The following is a 22,245-nucleotide window of genomic DNA, read 5'->3' as shown; positions in this document are numbered from 1 at the left end:
CTGTGGGTGCAGGTGTTCCAATCACAAGGGGCATTACAAGTAAGTGCGTCCGATTATACAACAGAAGAAGAAGGGGGCATGGGGAAGTTGACTCAGGTCCTGGGGGCGGGTGTCCCTAAGGGACCGTGGTTGGGGAGCCTACCAGGGAGAGGAGGGGGTGGTGCCAAGGCCGGCCTACAGCCTCCAGATTCAGCAAGTAGAAGCGCAGGGTGCCCAGTTAAATTCGAATTTCAAATACAAATGACATATTGTTTTTGTATGAGTATGTCCCATGCCATATTCGGGACATATTTATACAGAAAAAATGATTCGTTGTTTATCTGAAAGTCAGGTTTAGTGTGCGTCCTGCGTTTTATCCGGCAAGACCGGCCCTGCACGCCCCACCCCCGAACTTACCCTCACCTTCACTCACCTTCAGCTCCAGGGGCCCCTGTAAGAAGGGCTCGCTGTGGACTTTCACTTCTGCTTCTGCAACGACCCACCCCCACCCGGGGCCCAGGCGGAGAGCCCCATTTCCAACCTCCCACAACTGGGCCCCAGGGCTAGACACATGCCTTCCACTCCCTCCTCCCAGGAGACTCTGGAAGGCCCAGGTGGGGGAGCCCAAGGCCAGGTAAGCCCCAGGAAAGACTGAGACAGAGTCCAAGAGGATAAAGTGGAGGCAGGGAGCGGGCAGGGAGGGACATTCCCGTGGGCCTCAGAGCAGAAGCTCTTTCACGCATCAGTCTCCCAGGCTCAGCTTCCGCACTCCCGCCCTCCCCCGGCTTCCCCTTCTGCCCCTGCCAGGGCCAGATGCAGCGTCCATCGGAGGAGTGAGCCTGCTTCGTTCCCCGTGCGATATGCTCTCGCTGATTCTCCTCACCGTGCTGGGGGGCGGTGAGTGGGCCGAGGGCTGGAGGGGCCCAGGTCGTAGCTGGGGCTGGGGTGGCAGCTTGTCTATTCTCTTGCAGGGTCGCTGGCTATGGACTCCAGATTCTCAATGCAAATGAATAAGACGGTGACGGTGCAGGAGGGCCTGTGTGTGTTCGTGCCCTGCTCCCTGTCCTACCCACGCGAACAGTGGACGGTCGATACCCCAGCTTATGGCTACTGGTTCAAACATTCCCAGTGGTTCGGCATAACCACTGAGCTTCCAGTGGCCACAAACAACCAGTCTCAAAATGTGCAAGGAGATGCCCAGGGCCGATTCGAGCTTGTGGGCAGTCCCCAGAACAAAGACTGTTCCTTGCTCATCAGACAGGCACGGTGGAGTGACAGGGCATACTATTACTTTCGGATCGAGAGAGGCACTTACGTGCGATATAATTTCAAGGATGTCATGTTCTCTCTGAATGTGATAGGTATGGAATTGGCTTGACTTGGAATGGGGTGGGACCTCCCCTCCTGCCTGCTACCCCCTGCAGGAAGCAGATCTCGGTGGACCCCTCCTGCAGTACCCCATCTGGACCCAGGACTGTACCCTCTCTTGTCCAGCCCTGACACGGAAGCCAGATGTCTACATCCCAGAGACCCTGGAGCCTGGGCGCCAGGTGACGGCCATCTGCGTGTTCAACTCAGACTCTGAGCGATGTCCAGCCCCCACTTTCTCCTGGGTGGGGGCTGCCCTCTCCTACCGAGAGACCAGACAGATGGCCTCCCATGTCTCCGTGCTCACCCTCACCCCAAGACCCGAAGACCATGGCACTGACCTCACCTGCCGAGTGCACTTCAGAAAGGGTCTGAGCACTGAAAACACCATCCAGCTCAATGTGGCCTGTGAGTTTGGTGGGGGACATCAGGATGAGCGACACCCCCCCGGTGGGTAGGGACAGGGAGATGCGGCTGGCGGTGGGAAGCGCTCGGGGCGGGGGGGGTCCATAGACAGGAAGGGATACAGTCCCACGATGGGAGGGGAAGTGAACGCCATTTGGTCCTGTCTCCACAAGTGTGTTTTTGTCACTTGTCTTCCCCAAGGATAGTCACACTTTCTGTTCCCCAAGGGGGTTCTCTCTGGCTGTGGGGAGCCAAAAGTTCCTTTGCAATGCTGGCATGCAATCTCGTTGCAGATGCCCCCAAAGGCCTGAGTATCAGTGTTTCCAAAGTCAAGGGATCAGGTACCAAGGGCGTGCGGGGTGGCCAGGGCTGGCCAGGGGATGGGGGCAGATGATGAAAAGGTGTCAGGAGCAGGGGGAATGGCATTCAGGACCGCAGCTCCTCCTCAGTCTTTCTCCGCTCCTGTCTCCACAGCCCTGGAGCCACAGGGAGACCAGCCATGTCTGGAAGCCCAGCGGGGCCAGTTCCTGCGGTTGCTCTGTGCAGCAGACAGCAGACCCCCTGCCACCCTGAGCTGGGCTCTGGAGGACAGAGTTGTCTCTTGGTCCCAGACCTCAGCCTCTGGAGGCCTGGAGCTGGTGCTGCCGGAGGTGAAGCCTGAGGACGCGGGGCGCTACACCTGCAGAGCTGAGAACAGGCTTGGCTTCCTGAACCGCACGCTGGACCTCTCCGTGCAGTGTGAGCATGACTCGCAAGGCCCAGGGGCCAGGCGGGGAGAGGGCGAGGGGGCAGGGGCTGCAGGCAGGGTCCCAGAGCTCAAAGGGACCCAGAGCCTCTGGCCTACCACACTGATGATTCTGATTTCAATTCTCACGTAGGGATTTTTTCTCCCCGTCACCAAGCAATTCTCTGACACCAGCCGGGTGTCCTGCAGTCGATTCTGACACTATCTTCCCGGAGATAGCATCAGACCCCTCAGGTTAAAAGCTCACTCTCACAAGGCTGCTTCCTTGCAGACACCATTAGCAAATCCAGGTTGTCCCCTGTGCTTCGGACCACAGGTCGGAGGCTGGCAGGGAGACTTCCTCAGGCCCGTCTCCTGGCTTGACCACTCTGCTACACAGGGCACAGCTCAGAGAAACGCAGTGCTCACCAGACCACCAGTGTGTTACGAAAGGGTGTACCTCAGCAGCAGCGGATGGAGGAGTTGCATGGGGCCAGGCGCTGGGCAGGGCGTGGGGCTCCGGCCCTCTCCAGGGGTGCCCTCTCCTGGGGTCTTCGACCCAGAAGCTCTCCGAACCCCATCCTTTGGAGTTTGATGGAAGCTTCATCACGTCAGTGTGATCAATGAAACCTTTGACCCCTGGTGGTTGAACTTGGCCTCCGGCTCCTTCTCCTTTGGGGGTTCCAACCCTCCACTTGCATGGGGTTCCTCTCCAAGCCAGCTGCTATCCTTAAGTGCTTTCCAAAAGTCACCTCGATGGCATCAACTGAGGCGGGGTGCAAAGGGGTTCGCTGTGAACAGCAAGTCACCTTCGTCGCCCTCATCCTGTAGAAATCCCAGAGTTTCCGGAGCTTGGTGCCAGGAACTGGGGACTGTGGCCAAATTGTCTTTCTTATCAAAAATCATCTTAACACAGGAGCCCACCCTTCTCACCCATCTGTTCCCTCAGGGACTTTGTGTCACTCGGTGATGAATCAGCTCAGCGGGTGACTGGGTCCTCCTCCCCTCCCCTGCCGCTGTGGTTTGTCTCCAGGGACCCTTTGCCCAGCCAGCAGCCCGCATCTGACCGGTGCTCTGTCTCTGTTGCAGATGCCCCGGAGCGCCTGAGGGTGGTGGTCTCCCAAGCAAACAGGACAGGTAGGAAAGGGAGACAGAGGAGAGGGTGCCTCGGTGCCGCCCTGGGGGCCAGGGCCGCAGCAACGCGGGCTTGCGTGAGGGGCCCCGCACCCTTAGCCCCGCACCTGTCCTTCCTCTTCTATCCAACAGTCACAGAACACCTCGGGAACGGGAACGGCACGCCCCTCCCAGTCCTGGAGGGCCAAGACCTACGTCTGCTCTGTGTCGCCCACAGCAACCCCCCCGCCTTGCTGAGCTGGGCCCAGGGCGGACAGACTCTGCACCCCTCTCAGCCCTCAGACCCGGGGGTCCTGGAGCTGCCTCAGATACAAAGGGAGCACGAAGGAGAAGTCACCTGCCATGCTCAGAACCCGCTGGGCTCCCAGCGGGCCTCCCTGACCCTCTTGGTGGTCTGTGAGTGGGGAGTTGGAGGCGCCCGGGGGCAGGAGAGCTGGTCTATAGGTGGGGAGGGAGGAAGCACCATAGAGAGGCCCAGTGTGGGATGAGGAGTGGAGAGGCGGCCACTGACCCTTCTCCCCACCATACAGACCCCCCGCAGCTGCTGGGACCCTCCTGCTCCTGGGAGGACGAGGGGCTGCACTGCAGCTGCTCCTCCCGCGCCCGGCCGGCCCCCTCCCTGCGCTGGCGGCTGGGGGAGCAGCTCCTGGAGGAGAACCTCAGCAACGCCTCCCTCGCCATCACCTCCAGCTCAGTGGCGCCCTGGACCAACAGCTCCCTGAGCCTCCGCGGGCAGCTCTGCTCTGACCTCAGGCTCAGCTGCGAGGCCCAGAATGCCCACGGGGCCGCGAGCGCCACTGTCCTGCTGCCAGGTCAGGGGGCCTAGCGGGTGTGCCCTGGAGGTGGGGCTGAGTGGGCCGGGACAGGGTCCCACTGGGGAGGGGCACGCGGTGCTTGTGGCTGGGGGTGCAGAGGGGACAGCACGAAGCAGAAGGCTCGGCATCTGGGCCTGGGTGCAGCAGGGTTTAAAGACTGAGACAGAAAGGGGTTGCAGGCGAGAGGTCTGGGAAGGGAGCTGGAGGCAGGCGGGGGGACCCGTGCTGGTGGGAGACACTCAGAGACGTCAGACCATTCCTCCCTCCCTCCCTCGTGCAGATAAGAAGGAGGCCACCTCAGGGGGTGTTTCTAATGGAGCGATTGTGGGCGCTGGCATCTCCGCCCTCAGCTTCTGCCTCTGCCTCATCCTGGTCATGTGAGTGAGGAGCAGGAGACAAGGGTGTGGGGTCTGGGGACAGGGGAGGTGCCAGGGTGCACACTGGGCTGGGTCGTTTCCACAGCATGAAGACTCTGAGGAAGAAGCAAACCCAGGCGGAGACTGGGACCCAGGCAGAGACTCAGAGGCCCAGGCCCACGAGGAGGAGCACCATCCTGGATTACGTCAACGTGGTGCCTGGCACCCGCCACCTGGTGAGTGGCCTGTCTGCTCCTGCCCGGCCCCCACCCTTTGCCTGAGGGACCAGATGGAAAAAGCCAGGGGTTGGATTCGGATCATGATCCTGGCACTGACTGCGTGTGGGACCTGAGCCAAGTCGCTCGTCCCTCGCTCCCTTCTCTGTTTCCTTTGAGAGCTGGTCTGGGGGGTAGGACAGCGTCCTTGCTCCATACGTAGCAGCGGTTCCATCGTCACCACCACCGAGACGTTATTAATTATAATTCATGATGTAACAGCCATTAACGTCACGGAGAGGCAGCACGTCCCGGTGGTTACGAGCAGGGCCGCCTGGGCTCCACCTGCTTGCGCCGCTCTGTGTTCTTGGGCAAGTCACTTAACTTATCTGTGCCTCAGCTGCCTGAACTGTTAAATGAGGAAAACAGTACCTATCGCCAAGGACCATCCCAGGTATTCGATGTGCTCAAATCGTACCTGTCCAACGTTTAGAATATTACCTGGCACCTTGTGAGTGTCGCAAAATGCTGGATATTTTCCAGGCGAGAACATCCGTCCCCTGACGCCTCCAAAATCCACATCTCCCAGACCCGCCCGAGAACGTCAGACTCATATCTGACTGTGGAGGCCACACCTCCTTGGGGATGCCTAACGAGCCTCTCGAACTTAGCCTGTCCCAAAGCAAGCATACGGGTGACACACCGCTCCTGCGTCTCCTCTGCTCTCCCCACCTCAGCCAGTTGCACCCCGTTTGCCAGCTGCTCAAGCCTGAGGCTTTGGAGTCATCTTCTGTGCCTCTCTTCTCTGTCACTCCACAATCAGCGTCAGGAAGTCCTCTTCAAAGTCCATCCCGCGCTCTTCCCCCACCTCCCTGGCCCCCGCTCGAACCCTCCCGCCAGGACACCAGCACCTGCTTTTGCGGGTTCTCTCTGCTCCCTACACCCCCAGCCGGGTGCTGGGTACATGATATCCATTGAAAACCCACATCGGTCCATCGACCCTCTCAAATACGATCGAAAGGAGCAAATAACTGATGCATGCAACCAGTTACATAGAGCTTAGGGACAGGAAAAAAAGTGAAAAAAGCCACCTCAGTGGTCGCACATGCATGATTCCGTGTGTATAACGCCCTTGAAATGACAGAATCCTACAGATTAGCAGCCGCCCCAGGGGCCAGGTCTTTGTGGTGATGGTGTAGCCCTGCAGAGGCCAAAGGTGTCTGCCTCAGTCGGTTTGCTCGGGGGGCTACAGAGGACGTTTGCTTATTGTTTCCGCCCCAGGATGAAACGTAAAGCTCAGTGAGAAAAGAGACGTCCTTTTTCTCCGTGATAGAATCCAAGTTCCTTCATCAGTGCCTGGCATGCGGTAGGCACTCTGGGATTTGTTGGATGAATGAATTAATGAATGACTTTTTTTCTTAGGCTTGGAGTTGGAAGGCCAAACGGGAGAGTCGGTCCCGGACCCCACCCACGGACGTCAACTCCCTGCAACTCAAGGACAACCAGAAGCGATGTCACGCGTCCCATGGCAGCCCGGGACCCAGGTCATCCCATCAAGCCCCAGAATCGAGGAACGAGCAAGAGGAGCTCCATTACGCTGCCCTCAACTTCCCTGGCCTCAGACCGTGGGAGACCCAGGAGTCCAAGGACGCTGGCTCGGAATACGCAGAAATCAGGTTCCACTGAGAGTCCATGGGGCTGCAGGATGACCTCCAGGTACAGAGCCAAGCAGGGCCCTGGAGAGAGACACGAAGAAGAGGGCCACGCCCCTCCCTCACCCCCTCACCCATCTCCTCCTCTAGGGGTGGGTCAGCCCTTCTCAGACCCAGTGTTTGAACTGCCTGACTTTCTCTGTAAACAGAAAGGTAAACTTTTCCTCTGACACACCCAGGCGCCACCCTAGCTGATAACTCAGTCTCATGTTTAGCAAAGGTCGGGGGCTTTAAAGATGCTTAAATAATCATCTTTATCTTTGTGAGGTCAGCAAGCTCACCTCACAGGTCCGACCTGGCCCCGTACGCATTTATATATATACCGGCTATGAGTCAAGAAGGCTTTTTATATGTATTTTTTTAAATGGTCGGGAGGAAAATAAAATCAAGAAAAGGGGAATGCTTTGTGATGCGTGGAAATATGAAATTCGAAAGTCAGTGTCCGTTAATAGCGTTCCGTCAGAGCTCAGACACTGACGTTCTTTTGTGCGTTGCCATCTACGGCTGATTTCATGCAGAGCCGAGCCACCAGCCTGCAAAGCCTAAGACATTGAGCACAAGTTCCTTTTACAGGAAAAGTTTGAGGATCTTAATCTAGAGTCAAGTCACCTGCTTAATTTTGTGGAAGAGGAAACAGAAGTAGAGGTTCGGAAGAGAGGTCAAGAGGAGCCAAGGCCAATGTGACCAGCTGTGCGACTAGCTGGACGGTTCCCAGTGTGGAGGCATCCAGGGCAAGGGTGACTACATCGTCGACCCACATATCTAGGGAAGAGCACACATTTGAGGACATGGGAGTGGGAACAGTGGCAAAATGGAATAAAGAGCAAACCAACCACATGCCCCGAACCAACTAGATGGTGACCAGAGAAAGAGGGCTCCATCTCTCACGGCGAGGCATGCCCCTTCCCTTTGTCCTTTCCCAGAGCTCATAGTTCTAATTGCTCTATGCTGGTCCTCCTAGGACATGGCTCCTGGCAGTCACTTAGAAAACTGGGGAGCCCAGCAAAGATGCTGACCTTTGCATTAAAAACAAACAAACAACAACAACAACAACAGAAACATGATAAATGACAAGATAGGAAGGCAGAAAGAGCTGGGGAGGGGGAAGTACAAATAAAACAGAAGAGGTTATAAGCAGAGCTGAAAAAAAAAAAATAGGCCAAACAGGGCCTTCTCAGGTCACAAACTGTACACGAGTGGCAGTGTCATAAGAGAAAGAGAAGGCAGAGCAAGGACATTCACATTTTTTAAGCACCTCCTGCATATCATATTGTGAGCCAATTGTTTACAGCTGCGTCCTTCAAGGATATCTGTGGTGTACAATAAAGCATATCTTCATGGTGAAGATATCTGAGGCTCAGAGAGGTGAATTAATTTATCTGAAGCCATGAAGGAGAGACTGCCCAGTTAAGAAAGGACTCAGAGCCCAGGGCACTTGGCTCGGCTTGTGGAGAAGCTGAGCACAAACGACTGAGCTTATAGTCAGCAGGATGGAGATGGAAGGAGGCTGGGGGCTGGACGAAAAAGGGGAAGAGATTAAGAAGTACAAACTACCAATGATAAAAATAGTCATGGGATGTCAAGTACAGCATAGGGAATATAGTCAATAATATTGAAATAACTATGTGTGGTGACAGGTGGGGACTAGAGTTATTAGGAGAAATCGTTTCATAAGTTACATACATGTCTAATCACTGTCGTACACGTGAAACTAATATAATATCGTATGCCAACTGTAATTGTAAAGTAAAAATTTTTTTAAAAAGATGCTATTTAATTTGAGAACAATTAACATCTTTATAGAATCCAGTCAATATTTTGTATGGTCTTTCCTCTCATTTGATTGTGTTCTTTTGAATTTTTTCTGTCAATAATGTTTCATAATCTACTGTGTAGAACATATGCATATTTTTCTTAGATTTCTCTCTAAGTAGTTGATATTTTTCAGTTCTATTAAAAACGACATATTTTTTTCCATTTCATTTCCTGAGTGATTCTGGTATATAGGAATATACCACTTGAATTTCGCACAGCGACCCTGTATCTATCAACCTCGCGAAATCTGCCTATTTAAATAATTCATCTGTAAATTATTTTGGATTCCCTACATTAAAAAAATCATACCATCTGATAATAAACATTTCGCTTTATTTTTCGCTAAAGGGAACATAAATGAATAAAATTTAAAAAGCCGCCAAAGGGCAGGGCAACATGTGAAGGGAAGGCGTATACTTTTCGAAGGCGATGATTTAGACAGAGGGAAAAAGCTGTGAGCGGACAAGTTAACCTTTCCCAAGCACGAGCAGAGGTGTGTGTGTGGCAGATGTCCTGAGCCACAGTGTCCTAAGCAAGAGGATTATCAGAGCCCGTTTAGAGATACCAGCCACTTCAGCTAAACCCTCTCGAATCCCAGAGATACTTATTTACAAAAATGTCTCTAACACTAACATACATTGAGAATTTTCCACAGGCCCTGTTGTCTGATGCTTATGTTATTACCGATACTTCCAAAAAAAGTTAGGAGAGCTTTAGACGAAAGACCAGGCAGGTCTCCCCTTGCCTGTAGTTACCGGGGTGGTGGACAATATGGTAAGGAGGCCCGGCCTGACGTGCTTTGCTTTTGAATGTGCCAGCACATCCGGCTATTGCAGAAAATGAAGAACTGAGTTGGCAGCAAGGACTGAAGTGGCCGCCCCACCGGGGCCAGGGGACAGAGGACCAGAATCACAGGCTGCTGAGCGCCGCCACTCAAGGCGCCCACCTCTTCTTACAGATGGAACAGGGTCTTGTCTAAGGTCACCCGGTGAAATAGCAGAAGCGAAATTCAAACCCAGACAGGTCCTAAAATAGATGCGCCCTGGCTGTCACCAATTCCCTTTCATAAACTTAGAGTGGGGGGGGGAGGACGCTAGAGGGGTGTCCGTTTCCCGCCCCGACCCCCAGAGTCCGCTGCGAGAGCACTGTCCCCCAGTTTCCTTGACCTGGGAAACGGCCAGACTGCAAGGTTGTGTTGCTACTACAGGTGGGCAGTTTGGGAATGTGTGTGTTAAGGTCCCAGCTTCTGTAATCACGACCTGGGACTTGGAGAGGGTGGTTGGGATGATTCCTTACCCAGCAGTCTCGGGCTGGAGGAGGGGGGAGAAGGTAATGTCGTGTAGCTGAAAAACAGAACAAAACAAAAACGAACAAATGCTACCAGGCCTGGAGTGAGAAGGCCCGGCTTGGACCGTCTGCATCGCCAAATCCGCTCTTACTGTAAGCAGGTAATCAGAGACTGTCGACTCTGGGAAATAAAAACAAAACGGTTCCGTGTTTCTGACCGGTGACTCGGTCACTCTGTGTTGAAATTCTTTCCTCAGCCCCGACGGTGCCTTGGTTATTGTGTAACTTTCCAGTCACTTCTGATTGTTAAAACTCAGTCTGGTCCTAAATCCCGGCCTTAGACTTAGTTTCGACCCCATCGCCTCCCCTCTTCATCGGTAGAGGTTTAAGCTGGGCTCTGACTCCCTGGAGAGACAAGGAGACCAGTTGTCCCTGACACACCTTTTTCTCCATTCCCACTTCAGGCTCTAGTTTCCCAAAGCACTGAGGCTCACAGGAGGGACAAGTATGGGGCAAGTGACTCTTGACCTGACTGGCCACAGCTCTCACCCTTTGTTGGCTGAACCGGTCTCTAGCTAACCCTGGTAGGTGTCCAAACACTGGTTCTCACCTCACTGCTCTCTTATTCGTCTTCAAAAATATGTATTATTATTTTGTTCCTACTAGTATATCATCATCGTTGTTGTCATCATACAGTGTGTAAAGAAGAAAAAGGTCAAAATGAAGGTTCAGTCCTGTTGGTTCCATCGCGTGTTTGCCAACATGACATGACCTAGGGCGACTTGCAGGGTGACTGCTTTACCCATAGGTGGTCCCTCGATGACAGGATTCTCAGGTCTGAGGGGCTGTGACTTTTCAGTTTGGCTAGGTTAAGGCCAAATTGTCCTCGAGGAAAAGGTCAGGTTTCTTTCCTTCCTTCCTTCCTTCCTTCCTTCCTTCCTTCCTTCCTTCCTTCCTTCCTTCCTTCCTTCCCTTTCTTTCTTTCTTTCTTTCTTTCTTTCTTTCTTTCTTTCTTTCTTTCTTTCTTTCTTTCTTTCTTTTAAAGGTTATTATGGCAAAGGGCCAGCACAGAGAATTTGGGAGATGACAGAATATTCTGTATCTTATGATAATGGTTACATGGCTCTACACATTTGTTAAAACTTGGAACCATATACCAAATGAAGTAAGTTTTCCTGTGTTAAAAGATAAATAATACGAACATAAAGTACACTGAGCACTTTTTAAAGGATAGGAATTCAAAAGAGATAATGCAAGTGGTGTAAAAGTCAGTGGTCCCCAACCTTGTGACACCAGGAACTGGCGGCTCCTTTGAGAATCTAACGCCTGATGATCTGAGGCGGAGCTGAGGTGGTGATGCTTGCGCTGAGGAACTGATGAGAATACAGGTGAGGCTTTGCTCATTCACCCACCACTCACCCCCTGCTGTGCAGCCCAGGGCCTAACAGGCCACGGACCAGTACCAGTCCCCAGCCCAGGGCTTGGGAACCCCTGTTCTAAGGATCTCTCTTTTGGGAACCCTTTGGTCTCTAGACTCCCACTTTAGCTTCTAGCAAATCCTGACTTTTAAGCAGTCTAAACATCATTCATGACAGACATGAAAATCTAGGGAGACTCATTCTAGCCTCGATCTCAGTCCACAAACCTGACCCCTTTCACTCATTCCTCTCGCCAGGCACCCAGGTATTTCCTAGGTGGTGGCAAAACCACCCAGCTCCAAGGATCTGGGTGGCCTTGCGCCTGAGCAGTGACCACTGGCTACAGGCTGAGCATGCCAGATCAAGAGCCTCAGCCCTGGGAAGGAGTCAGGAGAGGATTGGGAATCCCGAAGTCAGGTGAATGCGTCAGGGGCTTCCATGTGTGATAGGAGTAGGGAGAAGATTCTTAGGGTGGGGCAAAGCTGATTCTGGGGGAGGTGTTTGTGAGGACAAATGTGCAGAAGTGGGGAGACAGCGTAGGATGTTGCGTTGATGATAGGGGAGACACAGGAGAGCCAAACCCTGAAGGTCTGGATGCTGAAAGGACCCAAGGGTGCCAGAAATGACAGGGAAATTGAGGAAAGAGGGGCAGAAGGGGCAAAGCCATCAGCAGGAAGAATGAGGAGAATCCTGGAGAGACGACTGGAAAGTGAACCTTGCGATCTAGAGGAAGTTGGGTCCTCCAGGAGCGGGAGGCCAGCAGTTAAGAGGAAGAAGGCTAGAGGTGGGGAAACTCCTAATGTCGAGCCTGGCCGCAGATCCCTCTCTGAAACCAGAAGCTAATTTTTGCTGAGGCCGAGGGGACAATCAGTCATTTGGGGAGGTGGTGTGTGGGAGTTCTCAAAATGTGCAGGGACCGCCCTCCCAACGCAGGCTACTGGAAAAGATGACAGTGGGGGAAAAAAAATGGTCCTCAGTGTGTGTTAAAGGAGGAGGGGCAACACCAAAGGAGGGAGGGGCCCGAGGGTCCTCCTGGACTAGTCCCCTGCCGGGTGGGGTGGGGGGGCTAAGGAGGTGGAGCAGGGTTCAAAGGGCAGGGATGGTTTCCTTTACCTTTACCTGGAAGGACCTCCTAGGTTATCTTGAGTGTGAGGAGGGAGGCCCTGGGGAGACCTCGGATGCCTGAGGGGCAGGAAACCAGCCAGGGCAGGGGCTGGCAGGAAGACCCCGGGGTGGGGTACTTGCAAGTGTGTGTGTGTGGGGGGCTTACATATGATCTCTCCCGAAATTTCAAGTGTCAAAACACCTGAAAAGAAGTGGAGGGAGAGGAGAATGGCAGTGAGGGGGTGGCCCTTAAGAACTGGGGCAGAGGGCAACCCGGACGCCACCTCCCCTCGATACTGAGAGGTGCGTGGGGTCTCCTGAAGCAGTAGCGGGATTCCAGGACTCCCCAGGGGAATGGTGGGCCCGGAAGAAAAGGGGAAGAGGCTCAGAAGAGGGGAGGCTGGACTCCTGAGGGTGGGGAAGCCCGGGTCTCCATCCTGAAGGCTCTAGAAGCGGTGGGAAGCAGACATAAAGAACAGGAGGTATGGGAATCCTGACCCCATGGGACAGGGACCTCTCCTTGGCGTCCTCAGGACTCCCCAAGTCCTCTGCAGGGACTGTGCTAGAATCGAGGGGCGGTTAGGAAGAAAGAGCTCCTGGATCAAAGTCTGAAGGTGACTGCTGGGCCTGGAAAAGGCTGGCAGGAGAGCAGTGAGGAGAGAGCCCTACGCGGGGGAGATTCTCCAAGGCACACACTGGCTCTGGGCGTGGGTAGGACGCAGCCGTCGGTAGGGGCGGTAGTGAGCGGAGCCCCAAGACCTGGAGGCCCTGATGCCCACCTTGCACTCGGAAAGGCCCCCCAAGTCGGAAGGGTAGACTGAATGGGTAAGGCTCGAGGGAGAGAGAAGGGCTCCCAGGGCCTCCGTGAGTCCTGCGCTGCGGAGGCCCTAAGGCTCAACCTTGTATTTCTGACTGTCCGACTTCTGTGGGGGACACTTAGAGGAAGGGCTGGCCCTAAGGCGGGGGTGGGCCAGTGGGGCTCCTCGGTGGACCAACTGCCCCCTCCGCCCAGGGCCCCGTGTCCTCGCCAAGCTTCGCTCGGCTCTCCGGGCCTGGGCCGGGTCTCCCCGGAGGCCACCCAGCTGGACCGCAACAGCCGACACCGCTGTAGGCCCGAACAAAGGTCAGATACCGCTGCGCGCGCTCGGGAGCGCGGCCCATCAAAAAGCGAGGGTGGGTCCGGGGCGGGAACTCCAGCGTGCTCGCCAATCAGAGCCGAGCATGACGTCACGCACTGCCCTACGTAGCAAGGAGGGAGCTGGGCTCCTGTGTGGAAAAGCGTTGCTTAGAGACGCAAGATCCCGCCTCCGCACTCCTGGCGTGGGAGGGGCGCCTTAAAGGGCCAGGTACGTGGTAAGTGGAGAGGTCGGATAGGGATCGCACGAATAAAAGAAACAAAAACAGAACAAAACCAGGAGCAATCCCATTGTGCTGGAATTGAGCAGTAAACGCTGTCTCTCAGAGAAAAGGAGACTCAAAAAGCCTAAGCAGCTTGCTCTAGGCCACGCGCAGGTAAACAGCAGAGCGGGGATTCGAACCCTCCATTTCCAAGCCCTGTCTAGACCTACATTGCCTCTATGGGGTTCGATGTAACCGGACAGACAGACCCGGACTGCAAATCTGGAGACCCGAGTCCTAACCACAGTCGCCGGGAGAGGAAACTCTGCCTCCTTGATCAAAAATCTTCAGATTCCAGCCAACTGGCCTTTGCTCCCACTGCCACCTCCTCTAAAAACACCTCCCTGACCGCGCCCTCCACCCCTTTGCCTGCAGGCAGCAGGTTTCCTCTGCGAGGCTCCCACTACTCCTACCACTCCTGCTCCTCCCCGTGTCCTGGTTTTGATCACCCCCCGACTGTTACTGTCCACCTCCGTGTGTGCGCCCTACCCCTCAAGATTGAGAGCGTCATGATCTCGGTGTCACCACTGTCATCCAGCAAATGGCCTGGATGCTACAGAATTCAGAAAGTGAAGGGTAGTATCTGGGATTTCCTGTGCAAGGGACTGCTCAAGCTGAAAACGCTGCATTGTTGATTCCCCGTTACCCCCCACCCCCACCCCAGCAGTCTCACAGGAAGCCTTGATAGTTCTTCTTCCAAAAGATTAAGCAAATCATCAGGAAGAGATAATCATTTTACAGCACTGACTATATTTATTGGGGGGGGGGGAGAATCTGCATATAAGTAGACCCTCACAGTATAAACCCATGTTGTTCAAGGGTCAACTGTACTTCTCAAGTTCATTGCCATGCCCATTACTTCTGCCTTCCCTGGTGTGGCTGCCCCACCTTGCCCCGCCCATAGCAGCTTTCTCCCTGGGCTCCCATGTGTCTGCTCTAGCTTGCCACTACAGCCCATTCTTCAAACTGCAGACACAGTGCTCTTCTGAACACCTAAATCTAAGTCACACCTCTGCTTTCGAATGTTCAAGTCATCTTCATGTTCAAAAAGTTTTTTAAAAAAATGCCCGAGGTGTTTACTGCAGCCTTCAAGGCCCTCTGCAGTCTGGCTTCTTCTACTTGTGTCTCCCCTGATATCACAGACGATGGAGCCAAGCTGTACAAGGTTCGAATCCCAGGTGTGCCCTTCCTAGCTCTGTGCCCTTAGGCAATGTACTTGACTTCTCTGAGCCACAGTTTGTTCCTTTCTGAAATGAGGATTAAACGAGTTAGAGCTAGTCTTTGAAGTAGGCCTCTATTTCGTAAAACAGCTGACTAGTTCGTATTCCTCAAAAAAGGACAAAGTTATGAAAAACAAGGAAAGACAGAAATGGCCCCAGGAGGGAGGAGACAAAGGAATCGTGATGACCGAAGGTATTTTCCTAGGATTCTGGAACAACGGCAGCGACAAAGACATCGGCGTAAAAACTGGTAAAATCCAGGGAAGGTCTGGAGTGCAGTTACTAGTTATGCTGGTTTCTTACTTGTGACGGATGCTCCCCAGCAGGGTAAGAAGATAGCATTAAGGTAGCTGGGTGAGGCGTGTATGGGAACTCTCTGTATTATCTGTGTAACTTTTCCATAAATAGAAAAGTATTCCAAAATAAACCATTTATTTTTTTAAAAAAAAAAAAGTAGACCTACCCACTCTTCCTCATTCCTGCCCAGTCCCTCAAACACTGACATTATTCCCCCCTCAAACCTTTGTTTTTGCTGTTCCCTCCCATGGAAATGCTCGAGTCCCAGGTCTTCTGGCGCCTTCTGTAACTGTCTCGTCTAAAATTTTAACTGACCCCTCTGCCTCTGTATCCCTGACTTCGCATCTTTACAGCGCTCACAGATAATGTACTGTTGGTGTCTTGTCTCTCTCGCCACAAGTTCCGTGGCCTAGGGGTTGAATCTGTTTTGCCCAGGGCCACACCCCCAGCGCCAAGCCTGGACCCCCGGGTCTGAGGGAGGAGGGGCCGAGGGCCTGGACCGCTGGGTCTTGGGGGCGGAGGGGCCGGGGGCGGGACTCCCGGGTCTCCGAGAGATGCGGTTGTGTACGGAATTGGGTGGGGTTGAAAATCCAGACCCTGCGAACCCGACCTGCACTCTTTCCCACGGCTCCTGACATCATTCAGGCCACGCCCTGTTTCTGACAAGCCCCGCCCCTCCCACCTCCCTAGGCCCTGGAAAAATCGAGTGGAAGGTGCTAGAAGAGACTTGAGAGACCCATGTGAAGATGGAACAGCAAAAGGAAGAGACTGGACCTGAGGGGTGAGAGACTCGAGACTTCCTGCGGGCAGGAGACAGACCCACAGAGAGCAGGGGACGGAGAGAGTCAGAGAGAGGTGAACACAGCCAGCGAGCGTCAGAGAAAAATAGTCTCTGGTATCATCCCAGAGAAAGGAGTCTTAGGGGATCTTGGTGACAAAGAGGTAAGCGAGACACTTAGGACTAGAGAGAGAGCTGGAAACTGATCGTGGAACAGAGAAATTTCGAGAATGGAAGAACCGGGAACAGCCGTAGGGCAGGAGAAATAACGGAAATAATTGTCTGCATTTCTTGAACATTTTTTAGACCCAGCCTTGTAGTAGGCACCTTCGATGCCACCAAAAGCCTTCTTTTGGTGTGGAAAATCAAGGTGCGGTGTGGGAAGGACATGGTGAGCAGGCCAGGTGGCCTGGAGCAGAGCTCCTCTGAGGCGGAGGTTCTGACAGAGCTGCTGTGTCTCTGTATAGACAAATGGAGAGAAGCGGGGAGGGATGTGGGAGGAGAGAGGGGTGGGCAGGAGCAGGCGAGGGCGGGAGAGATGGAGGAAGAATCCAGGATGGAGAGAGGCGGACCCTAAGAGAAGCGCAGGGGCTCCACCAGGAAAGGCCTGTGCAGACGGTGAGGCCCTTGGCCTTGTTCCTCTTGTCATTCTAGGAACAGCCTGCCCCTGCCATCACCTGGGATGGAATGGTGGCCCCCTGCACCTTTCCCAGCCCTGCCGCCTTCTCTCTTGGGCACCCCAGACCCAGCCCACCTGGGACTCCCCGAGAGCCTGGCCTCTGTCACTGTCCCCATCCGTCTTGACGCCCTCTCCTATCTCCTGCACAGCGCCCTGCTGGGCGCGTACACCCTTCAGCAGTCCCTGCCTGCCTGCCCCTGCAACCCTGAGGCATGCAGCACCCACCCCGGCGCCGCCCGGAGGCCGTCTACGGGCCGCGGGGGCTGGGACGCCCGGCGCAGGCCACGCAGGGGCCCGCGGCGATGGGCGCCCGGGAGGGCTGAGCAGCCAGAGAAGGGCTGGGCGGGAGGCTCTGGGGCTGGCCCCAGGACGCCACCGGTGACGCCGCCCTCACCGCCGACACTGCCCACTCAGGACGCGAAGAAGGAAGTGCGAGGCCTGGAGCCGCCAGCTGCCCCCGAGGACTGGGACACTGAGTATTAGGACTGTGAGAGCCCAGCCCAGGGTCCGGAGAGGGCCTCTCGGAGTCGCCAGGAGGGTTTTCCTGGACCCCAGAGTAACCTCGGCCTCGTTGGAGACACCCCAAGAAACATCCTGCTTGCAGCCCTCTTACCCCAAACCCACGGCCTTCAGAGGGAGGCCTGAGCGTGAGCGAGGGAACCTGCTTAGGGTTCCAAGCTGGAGAAAGCCTTGCGGCCTCACGCTCCGAGCCTTGCCCCGATTCCCACACTAGTCCCAGCTGTAGCGATGGCCCTCAGCTCACTCCAAACCCGAAGGCCTCCTCCAGCCCCATTCTTAACCTGAAAGCTGTTCACGCCTGCCTGTGCAGCCCTCAGCCCACCCCACGCCCAGTGCCATGTCCTGACCCCATCCACACCCACCCCTCCCCCGACCTGCACCCTAACCCAGCTCATTATCCCCTTCTTCATCTTCACTCCCCAGCTCCCTCAGGCTGCTAAAATCCGCCCCAGACCCCGTCCACCTTCCACCCCAGCCAGCCCAGTCTGGTCCTCGACCTCCTTTTTTGTCCCAGCCCCAACTGGGATACGCCTGTGACCCCTCCGGAGAAGAGCCCCTCAGACCCGGAAAGTCCAGCCATCACCCTGTTTCCCGCCTTTGGGGGTGGAAGGCCCTGTTTGAACAATAAATGGTGAGCTGTCCTCATGTCTTATGTCTGTGTCTGTGCTTACGCAGCTTGGGCCTACCCGGCGGGAGCCGCGGGCAGGCCTAGGAAAGGGGGGAACTGTGGTTGGGAGGCTCACAGAGAGAGGCCCGCGGGGCTGGGGGCTGCGGGAGGGGTGCCCGGATTCCTGCCTCAGCGGATTCCATTTGAGGCCACGGCTGCCACCACTGCACTTCTGCCTGCTGGAAGCTGCTGGGCTGTGGGGCCATTGTGTGGGGAGGCTTAAGGGATTTGAGGGGCCTGGGGAGCTGAGAGGCCAGCGACCTGGCTCGGCGCAGTCTGCACAGAGGGGCCGAGGCGGACGGAGGGCTCGGAACAGGCTCGGCCACTCAGGTAGGGACCAAGCATGGTACTCACGGCCCCCTGCTCCCTCAAGGCCTAGGCACCAAGTCCTCCAGCTCTGTCCTCTTCCACGGACCTGCCAGGGTCCCGGACGCCAGCCCCCTCCTCACTTAGGACCTGGGGGCCCAGGTCCCCAGCTCCCATCTTGGTGTCCTAGCACCCAGCCCAACTCCTGGTTTAAGATCTGGAAGTCCAGGCCCCCAGCCCCATTCCCTTCCAGGACCTAAGGGTCCAAGACCTCAGCCCCTCCTCCCCCAGGCCCCAGGAGTCCGGCTCCTGACCCCATCTCCATCCTTCCCCATAGATCACCATGTACAGCTTCATGGGTGGCGGCCTCTTCTGTGCCTGGGTGGGGACCATCCTCCTGGTGGTGGCCACAGCGACAGACCACTGGATGCAGTACCGGCTGTCGGGGTCCTTCGCTCACCAGGGCTTATGGCGCTATTGCCTGGGCAACAAGTGCTACCTGCAGACAGAGAGCATCGGTGAGGCCCCGCGGCAGGGTCGGGGCCGTGCTGGGGTCAGGCTCTGCAGGGCAGAACCTCACAGCCAAAGGCTCACCTGCTTTGGTTGATGGAGAACCCTGTGGCTCAGAGAGGGAAAGGGACCAACCCAAGATCACTTAGCATGGAAGGGGTAGAGCTGGGACCTTGGTTATGTCTTCCTAGTCCAGTTACAGGATGGTTCTGATTGAGGGGTTAAGTAGGGAGAGGTGACATCACCTGGCACAAAGCAGAGGTCAGGAGGTCAGGACTGCAGGTGGGGCTGTGGGCACTGGAACAGCATTTTGTGTGTCAAGAGCTACATTAGGTACCAGGGGATGCAGAAGCAAGATGGATCCTTAATTTGCTAAATACTGAATGAGGTATTTTTTAATACTTGTGTCAGGCCATGTAATATATATGTGTGTGTGCATGTATGTGTACATGCATGTATTCATGTACGTATGTATGCATTATAATACATACTGTAAAAATGGGGATAAAGATAGTATTTACAGTATAGAGCTCTTGCAATCTAAATTATACACATGTTATATATGTGTAGTATGTCTATAATATATATTATATAATATATACATATACTATATAATGTTATGTAATATATATCATGTAACATATGTGCCTACATTGTATATGAATAGTGTGTATATAATATATATTATATAGTATACTAGAGATACATAGAGATATAATATAGCATACAATATATATTTTATGGAAAGACAGAATTCCCAGTCCTTGACATCCATTCATTCACCATATTTATTGAGCAGCTATTATGTGCTGGGGATATAGCAGTGAATGAAAAAAACCAGACATTTGTCCTCATGGAGGGGACAAGTTCAGTGGAGAGACAGACATCATAAAGAAGTTAAAAACAAATGAACGGGCATTTTTGGGTAGAGGCGAGTGGTGAGAAGGAAATGAAACAGAGCAAGGAGAGAGGGTAAAGAATGATTAGCAGGAAAATATGGACAATCAGCATTCATTCATTCATTTATTCATTCATTCATCCATCCAACGAACATTTCTGCAGGGCTGTGTGCTAACCAAACCTGTACTGGGAGAATCGACCTAGTGCTTGTCCTTGGGGAGCCATCAGGCTGTAAGGGGGAGACAGACAGAGTCACAGCCCAGAGGGAGGGGTGAGATGATGACTGTGGGGAGGAGGGATGCTTTTTAGAGGAGGGGGATTTGGGAGCTGGGCTTTGGGGGGGTGAATGGGGTTTGCCAGGGGAAGGGGAGGGCATTGCAGAGAGGTGAGGTCAGAGCTAGGTCACGGTTGTGGGGAGAGGGCAAGGCCTTACCGCCCTCAGAGGTAGCAGTGCTCACCGCTGAGGACGGGGAGGCACAGGCGTGACCGTGGGCTGCTCCCACAGCCTACTGGAATGCCACCCGCGCCTTCATGATCCTGTCCTCCCTGTGTGCGACGTCCGGCATCATCGTGGGCATCCTGGCCTTCGCTCAGCAGCCCACCTTCACCCGCCTCTCCCGGCCCTTCTCTGCTGGAATCATGTTTTTCGCTTCTAGTGAGTGGATGCTCCTGCCCCTAGCCCGCCGCTACTCGGGGTCTGTCGGCAACCCCAGTCGCTCCCCGCCTGCAACATCGCCCGGTCATTACCGCCTCCCGCCACTCTCAACTCCACCCCCACCCTAATCCCGACCAACCGCCTAGCACCAGCTCCGGTTTCTAACTCCACCTACTCCAGCACCGCAGGTGCCACAGGTGTCAGGGCGCGGTTCCCAACAAGACCGTGTCTGCTTCCGCTGCAAGGAGGGTCCCCCAGGTCACCTGCACGTGTGATCCACCGGCTACAAATTCGAGGGTTCCCAGGACCCACTCAAGAGCAACCGCATAAACAGATGCAGAGGGAGGAGCCTGGGGGGCGCCATCAGCGCCCTAGCACACCCGCACATTGACCAATCGGGACGCACCAACGTGCACATTGACCAATCGGGACGCACCAACGTGCTCCAGCACCGGGGCTTTTTATTGGAGTTTTGTGATTGACTCAGGGGCCACAGGGATGGAACTCAATCTCCAACCCCACTCCCTACCCCCTCCGCTAGCGGCTGGCGCCTCAACTCTCTGTTTTGCTGGTTGGTCTTTCCGATGACCAGCTTCCATTCTGAGCCATCTCAGCTCAACAACGGGTGTGATCCCAGAGGCTCGGGAATAGCAAAGCCACTCCTATAAGTCGAGAAATTCCCAGGATTCAGAGTCATCCTTCCAGGAACCAGAGACGAAGACCAGTCAGTTTCTTTATGACACAGGACACTCCTGTCTCACACTCACCCTATTCCCGCTCCCTGACCATCTTCACTCCCACTTTCGACTTGACCCCCCTGTCCTCACCCTTCTCCCCACCCCACCCACCCCACCACACTCCTCTCCTCAATCTTGCGCCCAGCCCATCCCTGTTCCCACCCACGCACTCTTCTCTGCAGCCTTTTTTGTCCTGCTGGCCCTGGCCATTTACACTGGAGTCACCGTCAGCTTCCTGGGTCGCCGCTTCGGGGACTGGCGCTTCTCCTGGTCTTACATCCTGGGCTGGGTGGCCCTGCTCATGACCTTCTTTGCAGGTACAGAGGTTTGGGAGTGAAAAGGGAAGCATCTGGGGCGGAGCGGGCAGCACTCCAGTGGGTGAGATGGTGAAGTGTCCCGCACGGGCCCCCAGCACTAAGCCAGATGGCAGGCTCCAGGCCCTCAGGATTCCCCGGGAGAAAAGGAATGCTGGGGTGGGGGTTTGGGGGTGTCCCCTGAGACCTTTCCCCGCACAGGAATCTTCTACATGTGTGCCTACCGGATGCACGAATGTCGGCGCCTGTCCACGCCCCGCTGATCTCAACTGTATCTACCAGCTTCGACTGGAGGTTAAAATGAGGTCGCTGAAGAGGAAGGGAGGGTCTGGGGCCTGGAATCCTGGTTCCTGGGAGCATGAGGGGGCTCAGGCCTGGACTCTGGGTAGGGGCCCCTGACTCCTGAGTCCCACCAGGAGAGGAAGAAGAATGGGGCCTGGTGGGAGGGAGCTGAGAAGGCCCAAGGCCCTCCCTCCACCGGGGAGGGGGGTGTTGTTTGAGAAACGGAATATCTATTAGAAGGATTTTTTTTTGGAGTCTAATAAAACTGATGTGGAAGTACCACTCTGTGGCCCTGAGGAGCTGGGATGCGTGTGGCGGATGGGGTCGGGGTGTTATGGTGGCCCTGCCTGCTGTTTCTGTAGGCGTGGGCACCGAGATCAATCACACGGCCCCACCCAGGGGACAATTCGATGTCTAGGAAACTGTCATGTGAGTCCAATTCTGACACCAGTTCGGATGTGTATTGTCTGTTCTCCCCCATGCCACCCAGAATGAACTCAGTTCTGACATTACCCACCTGGCGATAGCCTCAGATCCCACAGGGGAAGGCTGGGCCCGACAAGACCACCCTGCTTTTGATGCCAGCTCCTAGTCCAGGTTGTTGCCTGTGCTTCCAACCAACCAGTCGTGCATCAGATGCTCCTACCACCT

General features: G+C 54.9%; 3 protein-coding genes and 1 long non-coding RNA gene across 6 annotated transcripts; 3 read left to right on the top strand and 1 right to left on the bottom strand.

Moving 5' to 3' along the window:
• The first annotated feature begins 515 nt into the window (after positions 1-515).
• Positions 516-8,662, top strand: SIGLEC10 (sialic acid binding Ig like lectin 10). 2 transcript variants are annotated; one of them, XM_036232568.1, is made up of 11 exons: positions 516-593; positions 951-1,340; positions 1,474-1,755; positions 2,046-2,093; positions 2,227-2,490; positions 3,566-3,613; positions 3,743-4,006; positions 4,141-4,422; positions 4,706-4,802; positions 4,888-5,017; positions 6,419-8,662. In XM_036232568.1, the coding sequence occupies exons 1-11, from the start codon at positions 551-553 to the stop codon at positions 6,680-6,682; spliced, it is 2,112 nt and encodes a 703-aa protein (XP_036088461.1). In that variant the 5' UTR covers positions 516-550; the 3' UTR covers positions 6,683-8,662. The 2 variants fall into 2 exon arrangements, with proteins under 2 accessions (XP_036088461.1, XP_036088462.1); XM_036232569.1 differs by lacking the exon at positions 516-593 and adding an exon at positions 643-876.
• A 235-nt stretch (positions 8,663-8,897) lies between these two features.
• On the bottom strand, positions 8,898-20,545 carry LOC107500494. Its single transcript, XR_004954476.1, has 3 exons — positions 20,437-20,545; positions 18,539-18,695; positions 8,898-9,866 (listed from the first exon to the last, which is right to left on the bottom strand). It is a non-coding gene; the product is annotated as an uncharacterized LOC107500494 (long non-coding RNA).
• CUNH19orf84 (chromosome unknown C19orf84 homolog) lies at positions 13,093-17,848 on the top strand. Of its 2 annotated transcripts, XM_016125771.2 has the most exons (3): positions 13,093-13,157; positions 15,938-16,028; positions 16,680-17,848. In XM_016125771.2, exons 2-3 carry the CDS (start codon positions 15,994-15,996, stop codon positions 17,185-17,187), a joined length of 543 nt encoding a protein of 180 aa, XP_015981257.1. In that variant the 5' UTR covers positions 13,093-13,157; positions 15,938-15,993; the 3' UTR covers positions 17,188-17,848. The 2 variants fall into 2 exon arrangements, 1 of the variants encoding a protein (XP_015981257.1); XR_001594529.2 differs by lacking the exon at positions 13,093-13,157 and having other exon boundaries at positions 15,837-16,189; positions 16,680-16,776.
• LIM2 (lens intrinsic membrane protein 2) lies at positions 18,276-21,881 on the top strand. The gene is given in 4 exon segments (XM_016125780.2): positions 18,276-18,844; positions 20,110-20,261; positions 21,181-21,315; positions 21,514-21,881. Coding segments are annotated over 4 exon segments (654 nt in total). The 5' UTR covers positions 18,276-18,539; the 3' UTR covers positions 21,576-21,881.
• Positions 21,882-22,245: the final 364 nt, after the last annotated feature.

Source organism: Rousettus aegyptiacus, unplaced genomic scaffold (genome assembly GCF_014176215.1).
Source record: "Rousettus aegyptiacus isolate mRouAeg1 unplaced genomic scaffold, mRouAeg1.p scaffold_m13_p_14, whole genome shotgun sequence".
NCBI classification, from domain to species: domain Eukaryota; kingdom Metazoa; phylum Chordata; class Mammalia; order Chiroptera; family Pteropodidae; genus Rousettus; species Rousettus aegyptiacus.
This window is presented reverse-complemented; position numbering and strand designations above follow the sequence as displayed.

Bases quoted from the DNA above. Each gene is read 5' to 3' on its own strand.
- SIGLEC10 (XM_036232568.1), top strand. From the start codon at position 551: ATGCCTTCCACTCCCTCCTCCCAGGAGACTCTGGAAGGCCCAG. The intron at 2,094-2,226 runs GTACCAAGGGCG...CTGTCTCCACAG, and splicing joins TTCCAAAGTCAAGGGATCAG to CCCTGGAGCCACAGGGAGAC. The intron at 5,018-6,418 runs GTGAGTGGCCTG...TTTTTTTCTTAG, and splicing joins TGCCTGGCACCCGCCACCTG to GCTTGGAGTTGGAAGGCCAA.
- CUNH19orf84 (XM_016125771.2), top strand. From the start codon at position 15,994: ATGGAACAGCAAAAGGAAGAGACTGGACCTGAGGG. The intron at 16,029-16,679 runs GTGAGAGACTCG...TTGTCATTCTAG, and splicing joins GAAGAGACTGGACCTGAGGG to GAACAGCCTGCCCCTGCCAT.